The sequence below is a fragment of the Platalea leucorodia genome (assembly GCF_965183815.1).
Source record: "Platalea leucorodia genome assembly, chromosome: 2".
NCBI lineage: Eukaryota > Metazoa > Chordata > Aves > Pelecaniformes > Threskiornithidae > Platalea > Platalea leucorodia.
In genome coordinates, this window is record NC_138824.1 from 18,878,545 (window position 1) to 18,897,086 (window position 18,542).

The 18,542-nt window shown below is 35.6% G+C and overlaps 1 protein-coding gene across 5 annotated transcripts in view; it reads right to left on the reverse strand.

Moving 5' to 3' along the window:
* Positions 1-260: 260 nt before the first annotated feature.
* Positions 261-18,542, reverse strand: part of RDX (radixin) — a 42,159-nt gene continuing 23,877 nt past the window's right edge. For 3 of the 5 annotated variants that reach the window (XM_082304325.1, XM_082304323.1, XM_082304324.1), the window contains 11 exons: positions 17,838-17,933; positions 15,952-16,226; positions 11,953-12,036; positions 11,319-11,465; positions 9,748-9,844; positions 8,918-9,081; positions 8,142-8,272; positions 5,819-5,979; positions 4,735-4,827; positions 3,643-3,885; positions 261-2,658 (listed from right to left, as the gene is read on the reverse strand). In XM_082304325.1, the coding sequence (XP_082160451.1) occupies positions 2,494-2,658; positions 3,643-3,885; positions 4,735-4,827; positions 5,819-5,979; positions 8,142-8,272; positions 8,918-9,081; positions 9,748-9,844; positions 11,319-11,465; positions 11,953-12,036; positions 15,952-16,226; positions 17,838-17,933 (1,656 nt within the window). In that variant the 3' untranslated portion in view covers positions 261-2,493. Of the gene's footprint in view, positions 2,659-3,642; positions 3,886-4,137; positions 4,586-4,734; positions 4,828-5,818; positions 5,980-8,141; positions 8,273-8,917; positions 9,082-9,747; positions 9,845-11,318; positions 11,466-11,952; positions 12,037-15,951; positions 16,227-17,837; positions 17,934-18,542 lie in introns of those variants that run through there. The other 2 variants (XM_082304327.1, XM_082304326.1) reach the window with 2 other exon arrangements.

Here is an 18,542-nt window from a genome sequence, read left to right on the forward strand (position 1 = left end):
AAGCCCATTTGCTCTGATGATTCACATCCTGTTTTGAATTGACAATCACCAGTGCTTCCTCCCAACTGCATGTGGTAATTTCTTACGCAGAGTACCATTCTCTAGGGACACAATTTGAAAATACTTTTTTTTAAATTTCATTTTGACCAGTGAAACAAAAGATGATCAAAATTTGTACACTGCTCTGGAAAAAGGCTATTACAGTGCACTTAGCAAAGCTGTCAGAAAAAAGTGTGTTAAATAACAACAATGGACCTCAGAGAAATTAACTGTATCTCTTTATTGTTAACCAATTAATGTTATCCAAAATAGTAGATGTAATTGTAGCTTAATTGTACAACACAAAACATGATGCTAAAGGAAAAAGCATGTGGAAAATTACTTCACCAAGTAATCATTAAATGTATTCTTAGTATTTCCGCACCAGTAAGTGTTCCCAACTGCTGGTGACAGCAGCTATTACCACTTTGTTCATTGTGAAAATCCATATTACAAATGGTTGTTCCTGGTTGTTTAGAAAAAAAAAAAAATCACACAGCTTTATAAATGGATCTAATCCATTTAGCCCTACTCTATATATTGTAGATTTATGAACAGCAAACTTTACTGGTATTTTTTCTCAACACTAAAACTGATGTATCAGTGTTAGTGCACGCTTTCCAGAGAAAAATGAAAACTCACTGGAAGCACAGTATTTCACCTGCTATGGCAAACTGTTCGAATACTTCAGAAATTTGCTTAAGCTTCTGTGTATGAAGAAGCCTGTGAAACAGAAACTGTTCTTACAACGCACTGCAAGTAGAAACACCAACTTCCACCAAACAGCATTTTGAAGCATGTGCACACCATCTGCACACCAGTCTTCACAGTCAACCAGATACGTTTAGCCCCACAAACCAAAAATATATTAATGTATCTTTATTTTATTTTCATGATGTCACCCCACATAGCCAACCTTTAACTCCGCAAAATAATTAAAAAAAAAAAAAAGAAAAGAAAAAAACTTAGTTGGACTGTTCATAAGAAATTTAAACCTATTGTGCATGAAAAAATGTTTAATAAAATGGCAAATTTTAATAGATAAGTGTAAATTTATGAGTGCATAATATCAAACAGAAAAGAGCTGAACCATCCTCAGAGAAAGCAGGGTTCTTCCACTGTAGATATTTACTAGGGTACTATAGCAGAAGGAATAATTGCAGTCCACATTATCCGTAAAGTTATTTCTAAAGTTCAATTTCTGAGCAAATTTTTCAAAAAAACCCAGGTCTCCTTTTCAAGAGGGAAAGGACTTAATAACAATGATCTGACATCAGATATGACAATTACAATACTAGCTTCACTGAAAACTGAAGCTACGGACACTTTTACTCCAATTCTGGGAACTTTCATTTTGTACTTGGAAACCCAAACCCAAACTAACTCACACATTCTACACCCCTCCCAGGAGATAGTATACCAGTGACAGGTTACAGCTTTAAAACACACAAGATGCTTTTACAATTTAAACTCAACAAAAGGCAGTTAGACAGTATTTAGCACTATAAATCCATCTTAAAGTAAAAGAAAATCCTAGGAGTAAGGGCTCCTAGCGTTCTATGATATTACTGTTTAGTGATAGTCAATTTAAATAGCTTTTTTCATGGTGTTTGAAGGACCAGTCATCATGTATATAGTAGTGAGGTAGGATACTGTCCCCTCCCTGGGACTGATGTTTTCATATGCTCCCTTGCCAGAAAGGTCCAGGTCTCCCTACTGCAAATAAAATAATTACAAGCAAATAGCACATGAAGCTTTGTATTTTTTTTTTCCCTTTGCTGCATTAGAACATTTTGTGCATCTAAGAATCACCTAGGAAAAGCAATGCTTACTCAAGCCTATCAGCAGCCACGCGCTGCCCACAGGTAGTGTTCCATTTAAAAATATTTCCTGGAACTACCACCTGCCATCCAGACCTTTGTGAACAGGTAGGCAAAGAAAACCATCAATGATGACAGGACATGAAACACCAAAAAATTTCACTTGGGAGAAAAACAAAACAAAAACAAAACTGAAAGCCAGCAATATCAAACTCTTAATGGTGTAACTACACTGAAAAATGTAATTTCAAACTTCATACTGAAACAGTACCTATCCAGCTTAGGTTCAGTTTCATTCTTCTTTCTATTCCTTAATGTTCAGGTAATACATATGCTTGTCAGTCATTATATACTTCACATCAGTTTCCAAAGAAAAAAAATATGAAACAATGAAACTGAAAACATGATGGGGGAAAAACTATCATTCTCCACACCCTCCCCCCCAAAAGCTAGGGATGACAGACTGCCTTACTGTTGAATAGCTTCCCCTAAATTTGTCTTCTAGCCACTGTAGTCAAACTGGTATTAAGTGCTTTGGCAAAGTGGGGTGCAATCCATCAAATCTGCAAAGGCCTGCTTTTTTCTCTGTTGGTGGTTCAGCTTTACGAGGAACATATATGCAATATAACAGCTCTCACATTGCTTCAAACTCATCAATACGCTGCTTTGTATTGCCTTGTCGGATTTGTCGAAGAGTCTTGTACTTATCACGGCCTGCTTTAACATTCTCAGCATGAAGGACATCATTTTGTGTTTTCTTGGTTTCATCTCTGGCTTGAGCCAACTCAGAACTTAAAGCCTGTTGAATAAAATATTTGCATTTAAGTGCTTTGACTAATCTTTTAATGATTCTGGAATTTCTGGTAACAACTATCCTGAATAAGGATTTCTTGAATGCCAACCTATGAAACGCTTGTTGTGCTGTTGAGTAACTCAAGTTGTGAGGTCTATCAGAAAGACTGCAGAGGGAAAGAGAAGGAGCGCATAGGATTCTTTCCTTACGTAAGCGTGGGCATCAAGCTAAAGAGAAAAGGCCTCATACCATAACATCCAAGAAGAAAGGGAGCGGCAGGATAAAGCAGGAGAATGACCTTATTTTTCAATTTCTGCTTGACTAAATACGGCTCTTGTTTATCTCCTTGATCCCGTTCAGTGACTGGCCAAGCAGAAAGGATATTACACATACAGGCTACTAAGATGTTGCTGTCAGAAAAAGCAGCAGCTTTCCATTTCTTTTATTTCCTTCCCAAATAGACCTTTCATAACAAGGCAAAGGGTTACCACTAACATAGATTATTATATTTTAACAGGTAAGACTAGTCTAGGAGGAAATGCTCCATTTCAGGGAAATAAGATTAATCCAAAATGGGCATAATTCAGTTTTTGCATTTACAACATATGTGAATGACTGCAAATAAACACAAATACTATTAAGCAAGCATCTGTTCATACCACTTAATGAATTTCAGTATTGAGAAAGGGAAGCATTACTTTTTAACGTTCAGTGTCCTGGACATCATATAATTATTAGAAATGTTTACTGGCCAATGCGACAACATACTAATACTTTTAAGCTATAAAGCACAATCTTACATCCAATCTTTCTATCTATTCCACTTTTAGAACACTATGAATGATATTGGTTGGTAAATTAGTAATAAACCTAGTAAATGATAAAAAGGCTGTTTCCTTGGCACACCATAACTTCAACGAGATTTTTGACAAACAAAGAATGAAAACCCAAAGCCTGAATTATGTTGATACAACTATGAATCTTCATTACCTGGAGCTGTTTCTTAACACGTTCATTTTTCTGTGTTTCTGTTACCCGTTCTTCCTCACTCCTGTGATTCATGACACCATCAGAAGACAGTTCTGCACTGGCTTCAGCATTGTTCTCATCATGTTCATCGTGTTCATTCTCTGTTGGAGGAATAACTGGTGGGGGAGGAGGTGGAGGAGGAGCAGACATCACAGATTTCAGTTCTTCTTTGGTCTTTTCCAAGTCCTCTTGGGCTGCAAAAGCCTAAATATAGTAAACAGCACTTAGCATCTTTTAAAATGATTTATGAATAGTCAGAAAAATAAAAATAAACATTTGAGATGTTTTCAGACACATGGAAACTGTCCTTTATAAATGACACAAATAGCTTACGCACTGGAAATTGTGAAATAGGAATACAGGGTAAAAAAGATACGACTCAAAACCAGCTGTACCAGAGTCCAGCTATTTCCAGCAGTAGACAAGATAAGAGTGAGAGAATAGGGCAGTCATACCGATTGCTTTCCAACTTTCCTAGCCTCCTGAAATGTGAGGCTCAGGGACTTCCTAATCAAAAGGTGATGTCTTCAAATTTCATATTCGACCAGAACTTACAAGAATTTGTTCAATCACTTTTTGAAGCTGCGCACACAATTAGTATTCACATCCCATAGCTAATTACAGATTTTGTGAAGAAATAGTAGTTTGCTTTAAACTATTGTCCAGTTGCATTTGATGTGCCTTTGTTATTGTTCGGGTTAATCTTTTCACCAGCACTCATGGTTTTATACATCTCCCTCCTGAGGTGTTTTCTTTTCCAACACGAAGCTCCAATCTATTTCATCATCATACGTAAGGAAGCCATTTCAAATCGTTGACCATACCTTTGTGATGAGAATTTCCCCCCTTCATGACTATTTAATGAGAAATGAGTTAAATAGAAGCATAGGCTGGCTTCAGTAGACTGGAGAAAAAAAAAAAAACCTTTAAGAAAGGCTTCTCTGAAGCCTAAGGGAAAGAGAGATTCAATCCCATGGACTTCCAGTGGGATTTATGCACTCATCTCCCTTAGTTTCTTTGAAGTTCTGACTTCACACAGCATGAGCTCATTACTTTGTGCTGCCATTCTGAGGCTTCCTCTTCTTTCTTTTTCTTGGCCTCCTCTAGAAGTGCAATCTTGGCCGTGAATTCAGCAAGTTCTGCTGCCTGAAACAAACAAAAAAAATGAAGTAGAAGTTTTAATTTGGTATCATTTTGGCTCTGCAGTGGAAGAAAGCAGAGCCTTTGCTGTGAACTGACTTGAAAAGAGTTAGTTACCATCCATCACTTCTCTGCTAAAAATAGAAGTTCTAAGCATACATGACAAAGAGAATGAATCAGCACTCCTGCCTGATGGAAATAAGTCCAGAAAAAAAATATTTATCTTCTGCACTTCCAAAGCTTGCTGGGAAAGAGTGAGCTGTAGTTACTAATTAGCATTTGGGGCTGTTTCAGTTTAATACAACTTTAATGGTCCCACCAATAAGGTTATGACTCTGGATCATAATTTCAGTACTGTTAAGCTAAATCTTGCCTTCAGAATTGTGTGCTGAGTTTACAGCAGATCAAAAGCTGTTTTATAGTTGAGAAATCATTTCTTCTACTATTTTCATGTCTTTCTCAGTTATTATGTACAAATCTTGAATTAGAAGTAGTCTAGCACAGAATGTGAGAAGATACTGTGAATGCTGGAAACAGAGGGGGGAAAAAAACCAACAAAAACCCAACCAAACAACAACAACAAAAAACCCCATAGTGTCACCAACTCCCCACCACCACCGTCAAGCTTCAGACCAGACCTGCTTCAGAGAACAGGCTTCTCAGTGGACTGCAGAAGGAAGCTACTCTTGTTCTCAGCTGGATAAGCCTGACACTATTAGAAAAAGAATGTAGTGGGTGTTGTCAGTCTGAAATGTCTACGTCATCATTTAATTTCCTATAGCCGCAGAGTTTGTTTTTTTTTTTTCTTGCCAATAGTGGCAAATCTAATGTAGTTTCCTAAAAAAGTTCCCAGAACAATCTGTAACAGTATTTCACATACTTTTATCTGTGTTTCAACATACTTGTCCATTTGACAAAACAGATATAACCAAGAATAAAGGCTAAATTTCCAACTATCTTTTTCAATTTGCTTCGAAATAGGGTTAAAGATTCTTACTAGCTGCTCCTGGTTCTTCATTTGATCAGCTGCCTGCTTGGCTAGAGCAGCTTTAGCTTCTTCAGCTGCTCGACGCTCTTTTTCCAGGCGCTCTGCTTCCTCTTTTGCACGCTTTCGTTCTTGATCCAGTTCTAGAGCTCTTCTAGTCTGTTCCTCTAGCTCTGCCGAAAGGAAAGTTTGCAGACAAGATATTACTACCTAGCTCTTCCTCATATGTTAACGCAGGTAACAGCTATAACATGCTCAAAATAAAGTAACCTAGAAGGCCGACAAAGATTTACAAGGCTGCCTCAAGCTAAGAAGAGCCATTGAGCATGTTACCTGAAGCTATGCTCCATGTCTGATTTTCTTCCCCATCTTTAAGACACACTTTGGATATACTTCTACTGACAGTTCTGACAGCCCAGTGTTTCAGAAAATTATCACCTCACTGATAAAACTAAACATTCAAATATATGTACGTATGCATGCACATACACCCTCGCTCTTACTACTGAGATTTTATATACATTAAATCATACTCTCTTACAGTAAAAAAGCAAAAAACTCTTCTACTCTATTGAAATGCCTGACAAAGATTCCTTAATTGCAACAGACAATTTAGGCACGTGCCTCCAGCAAAATGACCTACGACCCATTGGACAGGTCAGAAAAATTCTCCATAGAACAGAGCCAAAAAGGTGCAAACAGGAAAATTTTAAATCAAGGGAGGGATAACAGTTGTCTAGCTGCCTGCTTAGCAAAATATTGCAATCTAAAGGACAGAACTCCGAGTGAAACAGGAAGAATAATCTACCAGTACTGCAAGGTAAGATTTGCACAGGCAAAATACACTCCTCTGATACGCGAAATGAAGCAACTATGAAAAAGGTCTTTCCGAAGCTCCTTTCTGGTTCTAGTGATAAATCTTCCACTATGTTTTTGTCTAGGCTAGCTTCTTCACTAGAAAACCTAAACAACTGCTCAGTTATTGGAACAACCTATTTGCCCTTTACCATATGCTTTAATACTAAAAAAGCATCTCCCCAGGTATGCTGACACATGCTTAATCTTTGCACTTGTAGTTTTAAGTACGTCTCATGTAATCAATATTCTTCAGTTGGTTTCTGAGGCCTACTGCTTCAGTTACAAAAGGAAATGAACAGCATGACAAGTAACGGAGTTGTACAAATGCTGTACTTAGAAAATTAAATAAAATGCATAAATATTTAAACACACTACTCAAACAAAATCTTCCCATGAAGATGGAGAACACTTAACTACCAAGTCAACTACAGAATGCAGACACCATTTACATAAATACTTCCATATGTGAATAGAAGGCTAAAAAGACCAGCAACACATGAACATTATGTATTGCATCAGAAGTTAGGCTATATTGCTTACAAAAGTTAAGAAAAAATGTATATTGTTAAACCTTTAGAATGACCCTGATACTGTTTTGTCCTAGGTTAAATAGTTCTCCCTTAAACAATTCCAAGGCACAGTTCATGTGTTACCTGTCTGGATGTGTCCAACCTGTCCTGCATTGAAAGACTGAAAAATATGGGGGTAGAGCTAGAGAACAGTGCCAGGCATATGCAATTTATTTGCATAGATTTAGTCAGTGATTCTATCTACGGCGCCTGAAGCCAACAGTTATGAGCAGAAGAGAGGAATAGAACTTTTATGAATGTGAACAAAACCTGAAGCAAAAAAAGAACATGGAGAGGAGGGACTGGGAAGCAGTGGAGGCAGGGGCTCTACAGGGTGGTTCAACACAAAGAACTGTGGTTGGTGAAACTACCTTTATTCATTGAAATCTGACAAGATTGTAAAATTAAAAATTCTCAAATCTTACTCAGGAAAAGGAAAAGAAAGGAACAAGGAATTCCGAATGAAAAGCTAAATTCAACAAAATCCTAGAGGAAGTACTTTGAATCTTCCTCTCTAATTTCCCTGTTCCCTCCAACTCCAGCTTTTCAGCACTTTAAGCATTTCATAATTCTGAGTTGAACTGTGTACACATTAATTTCTTTTTTATTAAAGAAAATTGAAACTTTTGCTACATTAGGAATTGATTTTATATTACAAATATACAGACATACACACCATCTTTTAACTCTTAACATTGAAAAAGAATCTCTCTTCCTAAATTAAATACATCACTAAATCCCTGCTATTATTAATAAAAGTAATTAAAAGAAAAAAAAAAAACAAAAAAAAACCAAAAAAAACCCCAAAAAACAACCAGACATACTAAAGAGAACTGTGGAACTGAACTACCTAACTGAACTAAACATTGTCATCAGATATAAGAAATCCAGGACCAGCAAGAGCTCACCTTTCTGGGCTTTCATTGTTTGTTCCTCAATTTGTCTTAAGCGTTCCATTAATTCTTCCTTTTCACGCTCTATTCTTTCCTTTTCCTTTTCTGCTATCTCCCTTTTCTTCTTCTCATTTTCTAATTGTGCCCTGAAAAAATAGTAAAAGAATTTTTTTAACCTCAGATTAAGTTCTACTCTAAGGATGCTGGTAGTCTATTTTTCAGTTTAATCAGTTAGTAGAGAAGCACATAATTTTAAATGTTTCCAATTCAGTTTACAATGCAAGAATTGCCAAGTTTCTGTTTCAAAATACTGTACAGAGAAACAATTTATGAACAGAACTGATTAGCAGCCTCCGTTGTAGTTCAACCAGGTAAATCCACAATTATACTTGCATTTTAGACATGGCTGATGTTTCACTTGGGCTAGAAATGGCAAAGGTATTTTTTAAAAATACAAAAGGTAAGTCATGACATTCTTCACTGAAGTTTTTTAAAGGTTCACCTGTAGAGTATAAAAGTCCCTAAGAATCAAGCAACAGAGAGTTAAGACTGTTTCACAAAAACATAATGCGAAACAACGATACAGCTACTATTACTATGCTGAGAGCTCAAAAAAGATACGGCTTTCTAATAAGACAGGTGAGCCATGCCAATCCACAAACCTGCTTACATATTACAGAAAAAAAGCAGCTCTCTCTTTTCTAGAATGCTAAGATGTCTGATATTCTACGACCTAGTTTTCTTAAAAGGGTAGAAGAATTTTTTCTCTTTCATGAAAGTTGGTTAATTACCTTTCCAATTGTTTCTGATGTTTCTCCTCTCTAGCTTGGGCCTTCATCTGTTGCACTTCAATTGTATCAGGTTTCCTCCTCCTCATGTACAATTCATGATTTCCCATACACAGTGCCAAAATTCGCTTGTTAATTCTCAGACGGGGTGCATAAAACACAAAATCCTAGCAAAAATAATTGCAGCATATCCATTAATCTAAAAATACAGTTGTGACAAGACTCAAAGCATTACTGCATGCTTGCATTTGTTAAATTTAAACTTACAAATATTTTGACATTCAACCTCTGAGCAATCCAACACCATAATCTATAAATCTAGTTACTGGAAGGAGCTTGCAAGATAAATTCAAAATTACACCTGGATTCCTCCATGTAGAGCTTATCTATTTTCCACAAAATTATTTATTTAAACTTCTAAAAAAGTGAGATGATTCTCTATTTCAATAGGTTAGTTAACTGAAGAGTTTTGACCAAGAAAGTCTCATGAAATGTGCTGCTGTAATATAAAAAAAGAAAAACAGAGGTGGGCGGGGCCAGAGAATTTTGCATCTTACACTGTGGCTTTTCAATACATCACAAAATATTAGTTGACTTAAATTAAAAAAGAAAAAGAAAAAAAAAAAAAATCTTAAGAGTATCAACCAGAATGAAAAGAGAGAAAATAAACATACCATACTTCAAAATCAAAATTGCCTTTTGATTACTGACTATTTGACCAATAAGAATAATAAATGTCACAAAATATTTACTCATGCCATAATGCCAGAGCAAGTCCCTGCAGGCTTATATCTCTTCATATACAAAGGTATACTATTCTTCACACTACTTACAGGGGCCTTTTTGTCAATTGGCTTTATGACAAATTTTTTGTCATTGAAAGAGATGTTTCTTATTTCACTCCAAGGAAAACCAATCTTGGGTGTCAGCCTTCGAAAAGGAAAAGTTCTCATTAGAAGCAGCAAAGATACACATTTTATTTATATCCACTAAGTCATAACTCCATACCATTTTCACTATCACAATTACATTTACAAAACATAACAACAGTTCAAGCATACTTTGGTAGACAATTTTTTACATATTATTCCATCAAATGAATAAATTACATAATGAAAAAATTACATAGCACTGTAACAAAAGGATTTAGAAATTTCAATTTGGAACTTATTCTACTATCATTAAATAGATGCTAAACATCACAATCATGTACTGATTCTTTATAAGCTATTGATAATTTTAAGTTAAAAGAATAACTATTTAAATTTGAGAAGTCTGACATTCCAAAGGCTGAAATTAAATTAGCCTTCAGCAATGTTGTACTTCGGTTTAATTCAAATGTAAGAGATGTGTTCTTATACTTCCAAAGTTCAAGTTAAATTTATTTCCCTTGCATCTTAAGTAAAATAAATTCAGTTCAGAAACCATTATTATATTATGCACCAACTGCATAACTGTAAATATTTTTCTCCGTAAGCACAGAAAGTTTTTTTTCAATTTATATTATCTTAATTACAAGCATTAGAAAATGTTTAAGTATTTGATTGCTAACTATGGGGAGTTAAAGTATACCAAAAACTGGTTGATTGCTCACTCTGATCTGAACATTTTCTGAATGTTTCCTTCTTTCAGGAGTTATATTGCCATCTAATGGCAATTAAGTCTTACAGAATTTTGTTACAGAGCATATACATCGAAGAGCATTAAGTTTCAGTTCAGCTGACAACTGTTATCTGGTGTTTGACACATCACGTTTAACTTCAAATCACTGTGAGAGGACTGTTGACATCAGATACTACTAACAAGTGTTTGGAAAGAAACAAAAGAGTAAGTCTGTTGTTCTGTTTTCAGATTTTTCAAATTTTGTACATTTCAGCTTTATCCCTCTTCAAGTAGGACAGAATCTTTGATCTCTTTATCAGGACACAAGATTCATCTATTTTCTTTGATGACTAAAAGGTTTCACTTTTAAATACCAAAGTTCTTCATGCTCTAACGGCTATAATCCTAGTCACTGCTCTTACAAAATGTTTCTCATTAAATATGTTGCTCAGCTTCTCAATGTCCTTTTCATCCTGACTCAAGAGGAAGTCTTGAAGGAGTGAAAAGTACAGAAGGAAACGATCTAAAGATGGTCTAGTTATCACACATCCATATTAAACAACATAAATTTAAGTTTACACAGAACTGCTCTTCCTTTCCCTTCTTTTGCATCCCTATTTAATCTTTAAAATTCAAATATTCCTGCAGTTAATGTCTATCTCTTTCTATCCTTTACAGAGATTACAATGTCTTCGAGAACTTGTTTTGCTAGATGTTATTGAACACACAATAAGGTGGGTTTTGTATAATCTCAGATAGGATCTCCTAGGACAGAACTGCAAAGTGAGTACTAGCCACTTACTTATCATCATGCTCATAAATATTCAGACCCAAAGCATCAACTCCTAGCCACAATTCAGTTCCTTTTTTATTCTTTATTTCAAAATAGTTGACTCCATACATTTCCAAGTCTTGTGCTATCTTAAGGTATTCCATCATAGAATCTTCCCTGATGAAAGAAGAAAAAAATGTTATACTGTAGACAAATCAAAAGTACATTGTAAGAATAAGGGAACTGCAGAATAACTAATTAGTGTAAAATTTAGTTAGGAGTTAAATCTCTCTTCTTTGAAATTCATGTGTACATTGATTCAGGTACTTGTAGAGCTCTACACGTAATACCCAAGTATAGTTCAATCACCACTCTTTGTCTTTTCACCCTGTGAGCTAAGGAAATAGTAAGTATATTTTAGAGGCAAGCAAGCGTGGACAAAAGCAGCTGATGACCTTACCACAAATCACGTAGGTAACCTAACTGGAAACTCTACCCTCACTGCGGCTTTCATGGAAGCTTTTGACAACTGCCTACCCTGGTCAGAATGAAAGCAAGCAGTTTCCAAACAAATACAACATCTCCCAAAATACATCCTAATAATAATAATAAAAAAACCCCAAACCTTAAAGGTTTTGGAACATTTTCTAACATTTCTAATTACCTTAACATTCCCCTGTGCTCTTCATGCCAGTTCTGTATTCTTTCTTCCCACTGTTCTTTTGTCAGTTTGTGCTGTTCTAACACACTGTGAATAGAAGTTGTTGCTATTAAATGACACTGACAACCAATTTAATCTCTTAAAGCTATAAAAACAAGTTTGATTACATAGCATAACATATGCTTCAACTGAATAAACTTAAACATGACTTCCTATACACTGCTTATCTTTTTAACCCAAACAGACACAGAAACTTTGTATTTCAACAAATACACTTTTAAATACTATGAAATCACTTCTTTTTTCACAGTATTCTATACTTTTTGTAATATAAAAGTCACACCATGGCATATCTCAACTTTTACTGGAAGTCATGAAATGTAATGTTTGCAACACCTGAAAATGAAGACCTATAAAATCCTCATACAACAATGCTGCAAATTAATCTCTATGTATGCACAGATACACTCAAGCTTTCGTTCTGCTGTAGTCTGAAAGAAAAAGTAACACATTAAGACTAGTTTGTTGGGGTTTGTTTTTTTATAAATAAAATCAGTAATGAAGCAGTTTCAGAAAACTATTTGAGGTTTATCTACAGCAGGCTGCAACGATGGAATTATGTTTTGACCTACTAGAATGTTTTTTTTTGACCTCCTAGAATTTTTGACCTCGTAGAATTTTTTTTGACCTACTAGAATGTAGTACTGCACTAAGAAATCAAATGCATATACCTTTATTATGCTTTTATTCCATGCACTTAGCATTTCAAGCATTCCTAGAGAAATCATTTTAAAGGACAATTAAAAAAAAAAAAAAAAAAGAGACTGCAAAATAATCTTACTAAAGAAGTCAGAACAGTTGTTCTCCTTCCTTTCTCTTTACTCAGGAAAGTAAGGGTTTGCTACTTTTCTCTACATTTTTAGCAAAGTACAATAAGGAATTGAGTGATGCAGAAGATACTAATGCAATGTTTCTTCTGTTACAGGATCCGTCACTTGATTTTTCTACTCTGCCCCATATCTAGTGAAGCGCGCTTCTCAGTGGGAGCCATATCATCAGTGCGCATCCATATCAACAAGCTTTCCTCCTCAAAACTGAGGCAGAGGTTTCAGTTTTTGCACCTGCACAAAGCTGATGTGTTCACATCTAAATGATACAAGAACATGCAATGACAAGACATCCTTTTTCATTTATTTGTTTCTTTATCTTTAGCCTTGAATATAAGTATAAGCCCTAAATATAATACTTACAGAAGCCTGTTACAGAATGGACAAAGTAGGACTGCCTGCTTCAGCTGCAATAATCTAAAAGCATCCTGGCAATCATTTACAAGTTTCTATTACATAAAAAAATTAATTCCAAGTCTTCTAGGACAATGTTAATTTATTAAAGAAGTTCTGTAATTAAATCAGGCCTGATTTTTACATTGTGATATTTACACTGTGAGCTGCTTTCCACCATTATTTCTTCTACTCCTCCTCCAGCAGATATTCACAAAATGTTCAAAAGCTTTCATAGCAGTACAACATAAAGCTAACAATAAAAAAGGACAAAACAGGATATTGCAAAATACACGATCTCAGGATTATGTCACACAAGTGCCCATCTGAAAATAAAAGCCCTGCTCCCAAGCTGCTCTTCACAGAATCACAAAATGGTTGAAGTTGGAAGGGACCTCTGAAGGTCATCTATTCCACCCTTCTGCTCAAGCAGGGTCACCTACAGCCAGGCGCCCAGGACCATGTCTAGACAGCTTTTGAATATCTCTAAGGAGAGAGACTTCACAAGCTCTTCAGGCAACCTGTGCCAGTGCTCAGTCACCCTCATGGTGACTTGGGCTTTCTTGGGCTTTCCAAATTAAGTTAAATTTCTACTTCTACAGAAATTCTTTGCACTTTCCTCTTTTTGAATCGAAAGACACGAGGCAATGGGCACAACTGAAATAGACTTGAACACAATTTTTTATTTTATTTCTTTACTGTGAAGGTGGTCAAACATTAGGAGAGGTTGCCCAGAGAGGTTGCAGAGTGTCCATCCTTGGAAATATTCAAAACCCAAGTGGAAAAGACCTTGAGCAACCTGCTGTAATTAGAATAGAATATTTCAGCTGGCAGGGACCTACAATGATCATCGAGTCCAAGTGCCTAACCACTTCAGGGCTGACCAAAAGTTAAAGCACGTTTTTAAGGGCGTTGTCCAAATGACTCTTAAACACTGACTGGCATGGGGCATCAGCCACCTCTCTAGGTGAGTCTACTTTGAGTAGAGGGACTGGATTAGATCTTCAGAGCTCTCCTTCCAACCTCAAACGATTCTGCATTTCTATGACACCCTCAACAAAGCGGGCAACATCTTTGGCAATAGCCATCTCGTCATTTGGTCCCCTCCATTCTCTCTTCACATACTACTGCTGAAACATCACTAGCAGATATGCAAGGGCTGTTGCAACAGAATAACTCAGCAAGGACTTGATGCCTTGTTGCTACCCAGCTCATAGTTTTGAGCCAAGCAATATGCAGTCGTTTTGACAGGTGAACGTTAAGATTCTATAATTAACAGGAACTGCAAATCTTTTCTCACTTTTTTCAGTAAAATTTTGCAAAGCTAGTCTACTTGGGAAACAAGTAAGTATTTTTGATGTTACATTGTATGTTGTTCTGAAGTATTTTTATGATGTACTTGTTAGTTTTCTGGCAAATCTCCTGGCAACAGGAGGCAAAACAGGAATAATTGTGTTAGAATGAATACAAAAGCTATGTGCTCACTCAGTGCAGACTGGCACACGACTGGTTGAAAGCATATGCTGGGAAATCATCTGAACGTTTGCCTACTTACAAAGGAGCATCTTAAGTATTTGAGTTTGTGTCGTACACCAGCACTCCAGTGTTCACAGGCTGTCATCATAACTGAACAAAACCAAGATTTGTGAACTAACATATTCAATAATGACAGTTTTACTGGTTCTATATCTCCCTGCCTTCCTAACAAAGGGTATTTTGTAGAAAGTGGTATAGACTTCACTGTCACAAGAAGGAAGTAAACAGCCAAAACGAAACTCTTGGCCAGGATTTTTAAAAATCTGAAACGTTTTCAGAAATATTTCTTCCAATACTTCACCACAATCCTTTGAAATGCTTTTTTGCTTGCTAGAAAATTCTCAAGCTTAGTTACACGAATAAGTGAGTTTCTGGTTTTAGTTTTCAAACCAAAGAGACAAAGCACATGACTGTTAAAGAAACCTCAAATTATTCCATGGCTCTCATTTCTCTGAAGATGCATTAATGTTACATATTTAGTAAGCACACATTTGTCCACGATACATCACTCTGGATTCATCTACACTAACAGAATTGTCTAACTTTGTACATTTGTGTTGCAGTGCTTCTCTTGCTGCCAATACATGCCAGGAGCATGGTTTCAGTCGCATAAAGAAACAGAACTATAATCTTGGAGCTTACTTTTCCTAACCACTTAGATGAGTGACTGATACAAAAGAGTTTATACTCAACAGCAATGGCAACATTTTAGCTTCTAAATTTTCTGTCCAGGCTAGCAGTTATCCGCAATATATTTTATTTGTAATACACTTTATAATTATTTTCAGGAAATTATAATCATTTAAGCATACAAAAACATCAAGAACTGAAGAAAAGGGGTGAGTATCAAATGGATCTTAGTAACTTCTATATTAGAGTATCTTAATTTAGCAGAAGCAAGCCTCCAGGAACATTAGATCATTTTGGAGTACTTTGGAAATTTGTTCAACTAAATCTGTGCAGATGGTTGTGGACGGGACAGGAAATAGGTATCAAGAAACCCATGGTTGTGATGCTTCTTTGTTATTTAGAGTCTAAATTGGGATCTCTTAAATTTTACTAGCAAAACATGCACTCTTAAGAAAGCTACCATTAAATGCACATTATCACTTAATATTTTAATTATAAAAAATATGCCGTAATCAAGTTTATATGCAGCAGATGATGCAAAAATGGTCTCACTCACCGCTGAGGGAGAAGTCTGTCATTGGCTAGGTAGCCTAGTTTATGTATCTCCTTACTGTAATCTCCATACTTGGACTGGACAGCATAAGAAGCCAGAAGAACTGCAGTTTCTGGTGGGCAATATATTTCATCATTTAAGATCGCTTCTTTGACTTGCAGGAAGAAAAGTCTCTGAGTTATTTCCTGAATTAATTCTTCAGATACATCCTCTGGAAAAAACTTGGCCCTGAACTTAAACTGCAAAGGATTTTCTTTCCTTACATCTTGCTGTGTTACCTGAGGGAGAGGAATAAAGAAAAAAATTTAAAAAGAGCACTAGATGGTATATTAAATATAATTAACTCAGTAGTCATGAACTCTTTTAGCTCCTCTACACTGAGATCCAGTGCTTCCTGACAAGCCTACTGTGGAACTCACTACAGGTTCACATGGCACTGAATCAAGTACACCACTGTGGATAAGTCAGACAGTCTTGAAATACTACTCAAAGGCTGTTTAAGAGGTTTTTTTGTAGGCTTGTGTGAATTTGTATTTATCACAAGATCTGGAAAAGAAGAAGTTGTAATACATGTAAAAAAAAAAAAAAAAAAAACAAAACTACATCCAAGGATGAATTGCAGGAAGTAACAAATTAGGGTCTAACGAGGTTTCTTTAGCAAGAACCACAGCACATTTCTTCAATGTAAGTGTAAAGTTGGATTCTTTTAAAAGTCTTTGAACCATTGAACTAAATACATGGGCTTTGTTCCTGTGCAAAAACCGTAATTCCATTAATCACATTACTTTTCTAGAATGGATAAGCCTTATAATTGTGATTTCTGTTAAGAGACCAGATGTGGTCCTCTTAAGCTTTAAGTAAGTGTCTACTTCAAATTTCAACAAAAACTCATTTTTATGTAGAATTTTCTATTTCATTTGGGCTCAGCTTTCAGCACTGATTATGACTAATGCAAAAACATTCAAAATTAAACTAATTTTAACATTAAATAATACAGTGATTGTTAAAAGGTACATTCATAATAAAATAAATCTCATACATCCCAATTCCTCAAGCACTTTATTACACATTTAATTTTATGTGCACTAGTAGTCCCTCTAGAACTTCTTCACTACTCATGAAATGATGCATCTGTGTGCTTGACTTGTAGGAAGTATCAAAAACTGTAAAATATAATGCAACCGTTTAATTATGTACATAAGGCAGCATAAATACTATATTCAACATTTCAGATGTCAATTCAGATAAAAGAGGTATTCTTGATTAAATTAAACTCAAAAAAAATCTCTTTAAGAGTGCCATTAATAACCTGACAGCCAATATTAAAATAAAAAGTGACCATCCGAATTCATAAATAGAATTTAAAGTAAAATGACCTGGTTCCCAATAGCTGGGAAACAGAAGGTGCTCAGTGCTGTTGGGGAAAAACAAAACAAAAATTATCCTACAATCTACCTATTAGATACCTAAACAGAAGTTTAGAAGCCTATGATTGGTGCCTTGCTTAAAGAGAGCTGTATACATGCAAATTCCTGAAGCTCAAATACTTCACAGACGCACCCCCAACTGTAAAACATTTATTCTATTATATTTTGCTACATAAGAACAGGACAATCGTATGAATTTAAGTTTTCCTAATGCATGCATCACCATGGTACTGGAAATACAGAAAATGCTATCTCCTTCTCACATTAAATGTTGATGCAGCTTTGCATATTCTTTTATAACTAACCAAACTTAACACTGTGTTTTGTCATTTAAAGCAAATGAAAAACAACTTTTCAAATAAATTTGAAGCCAGCTATATCTCACCTACAACATCAAAGCAGCAAGCCTTATAGAAGGATATTTCAAACTGTACACTTGCCTAAATATTAAGGAATTGTTACCTTTTTATTTAGCTTCAGCCAAGTTGAGTAGCCTTTACTGTCCACGTACTGTAGCCCAAAAAACCAGACTTCTCGAAGACCAACAGTTTTCACCACCTAAAGATAAATAATCCATAATCATCAGTAGTCACTACAACAGGATTTTTTTAGTGGTAATTAAGCTACAGAAACCATCTCAAACTGAAATGTAATCAAGTTTTAAAAGAACAAAAAAATTTAAAATAGCAAAACATCAGGTTCAGGGAAGCATTCACCTCAGAGTTCTAAATAAACTCAAACACCGTGTTGCCAAACTACCAACTGGAGTGCGCAGCTTACTACCGCGTAGGTAAAACTCAGCACCTGAAGAATACAAGGTAGCAAACAGGACCCTGATATTTGAAAGCACATCTGGGAATTGATCTGCAGACCTACAGGCAAGTAAGTCCACTTCAACAGAAGACAACTGGTGAAACTATAATAAAGAATAATACTTGTGGACAAGTATGAGGTAATGAGGATGAATCACCTCCTTCAAATATTTTTGAGATCTTCTAAGAGTTAATGATAAAAGGGATAAGGATGATCTAGCTGATAAACCACACATGGATTTCCCGTAAGACTTCTGATCAGGTCTATCACCAAAGGCTACTAAAGAAACAAAACTGTCCTTGAATAGAGGGAAGGTCTTTTTACGGATATACTAGTTAAAAAGAAAGAAAAAAA